General features: G+C 54.1%; 1 protein-coding gene across 1 annotated transcript; it reads left to right on the top strand.

Annotated features, from left to right (window-relative positions):
• Positions 1-248: 248 nt before the first annotated feature.
• LOC136452202 (peroxidase 2-like) lies at positions 249-1,709 on the top strand. Its single transcript, XM_066452839.1, has 2 exons — positions 249-520; positions 674-1,709. The coding sequence occupies exons 1-2, from the start codon at positions 311-313 to the stop codon at positions 1,433-1,435; spliced, it is 972 nt and encodes a 323-aa protein (XP_066308936.1). The 5' UTR covers positions 249-310; the 3' UTR covers positions 1,436-1,709.
• Positions 1,710-1,946: the final 237 nt, after the last annotated feature.

Below are 1,946 nucleotides of genomic sequence, written 5' to 3'. Positions count from 1 at the left end.
CCCAAACGTGGTTGGCCAGCATGACAAGCCGTGTTTGGTTGCTCATAGCCGCCGGTAGTAAAGCTGCCCCACAGTATTATAACTCCAGCCAAATAAAGCTACGACGGCTAATAATACTATATATTATATCCCAAAACAAGCATGCCATTTGGACATGCATAACATGCATGGAGCCATCGACCTACTCTTCCATCTATATAAATAGCCACCTGGACTGTGCATTAGGACACAGCCTATACTTCTCCAGTTCGACCTCAAGACAGTCAACAGTGTAGTGTAGACTGATCAGCTGCCGTTCTTGATTATAGTCATGGCTACCAGCAGTTTGACGTTCGGCGTAATACTCTCATGCGTCCTGCTTTTGGCCACGGCGACCCATGGTCTCCAGGTGGGTTACTACAAGAAGACGTGTCCCAGTGCCGAGGTCCTCGTGAGGACCGCGGTAAAGAAGGCCGTGCTCGCGAACGCTGGCGTCGGCGCCGGGCTCATCCGCATGCTCTTCCACGACTGCTTCGTCGAGGTACATCTTGCATTGATCTTGCTGGTATATTAAATTGCATCAACGCACGCATGGGATGGACGACGAGAAATGGCACGTCGTTTAGTATGTAGTATGTACTCATCCTACACGTACATACGTACGTGTCACTGACCAAAGTGAGTATCTGTGCAGGGCTGTGATGCGTCCGTTCTGCTGGACCCGACGCAGGCGAACCCGCAGCCAGAGAAGCTAGGGCGTCCCAACAACCCCAGCCTGCGAGGCTACGAGGTGATCGACGAGGCCAAGAGCGCAGTCGAGAAGGCGTGCCCTGGCACGGTCTCCTGCGCTGACATCGTCGCCTTCGCGGGGCGCGACGCGTCCTACTTGCTCAGTAACTCCAAGGTCAGCTTCCACATGCCGGCGGGCCGGCTGGACGGACGCAAATCACTCGCCAGCGAAACCGGTGTATTCCTGCCTGGCCCGTCCTCCAACCTTTCTAGCCTCATCTCGGCCTTCGCCGGCAAGGGGCTCAGCGCCGAGGACATGGTCGTGCTCTCGGGCGCGCACTCCATCGGTCGCTCCCACTGCACCTCCTTCGTCCAGGCCCGCCTCAGCGCCCCGTCCGACATCGCGGCGTCGCTGGCGACGTTGCTGAGGAAGCAGTGCCCGGCCAACCCGACCACCGCCAACGACCCGACGGTGTCCCAGGACGTGGTTAGCTCGGACGTGCTGGACAACCAGTACTACAAGAACGTGCTGGCGCACAATGTGCTCTTCACTTCGGACGCCGCGCTCCTGTCGGCGCCCAACACCGTGAGGATGGTGCGTGCCAACGCCAGGTTCGCGGGCTCCTGGGAGAAGAAGTTCGCCAAGGCCATGGTGAAGATGGCCGCCATTAGCGTGAAGACCGGCCGTGACGGCGAGATAAGGAAGAACTGCAGGCTCGTCAACTAGGAAGCTGCGAGCGAAGCTAGCATTCTCTTGAGCAAGCCAGAGATTCGTCCCGTTTGCGCTTCTGCTTTTGAAGAAATTGTTTTCAAATTATGGCTCGCCCCCACATGAAGTTGGGCATATTTTTGGTTTCTCAGTTACCTTTTGCTTTTGCCGCGACAATGTTGTACTCGTTGAATTGGTTTGACCTGATCTTGTTATCAGGTCTCCACTGCGCTTCGCTGAAGAAATGTAGCAAATTCTCTCTGCCATTTGGTTTTTTTTTTCTGTGTGAGGCACCCAAAAGAGAACGGCATGACAAGCCTTTCTGCGCTTGTCACGCCGTTCTAATGGTACGGTCAATGCCAAGTTTTTGGGTTTAAGTCAAATGAAAATCACATGTACATCTCAAATGCCAACTAAGATTTTTGCCAACGTAAGTGGAGAGGGAGCAAGTTAAATAGTGGCGTTCTTCTCGCTTAATGATTTTTCCCCGAAAAAATGACGCAGACATAGATCTTGTACCCCTATACAC

Source organism: Miscanthus floridulus, chromosome 5, assembly GCF_019320115.1.
Source record: "Miscanthus floridulus cultivar M001 chromosome 5, ASM1932011v1, whole genome shotgun sequence".
Taxonomy (NCBI): Eukaryota; Viridiplantae; Streptophyta; class Magnoliopsida; order Poales; family Poaceae; genus Miscanthus; species Miscanthus floridulus.
Note: the sequence above shows the minus strand (reverse complement) of the source record. Positions and strands in the feature narration are given on the sequence as shown.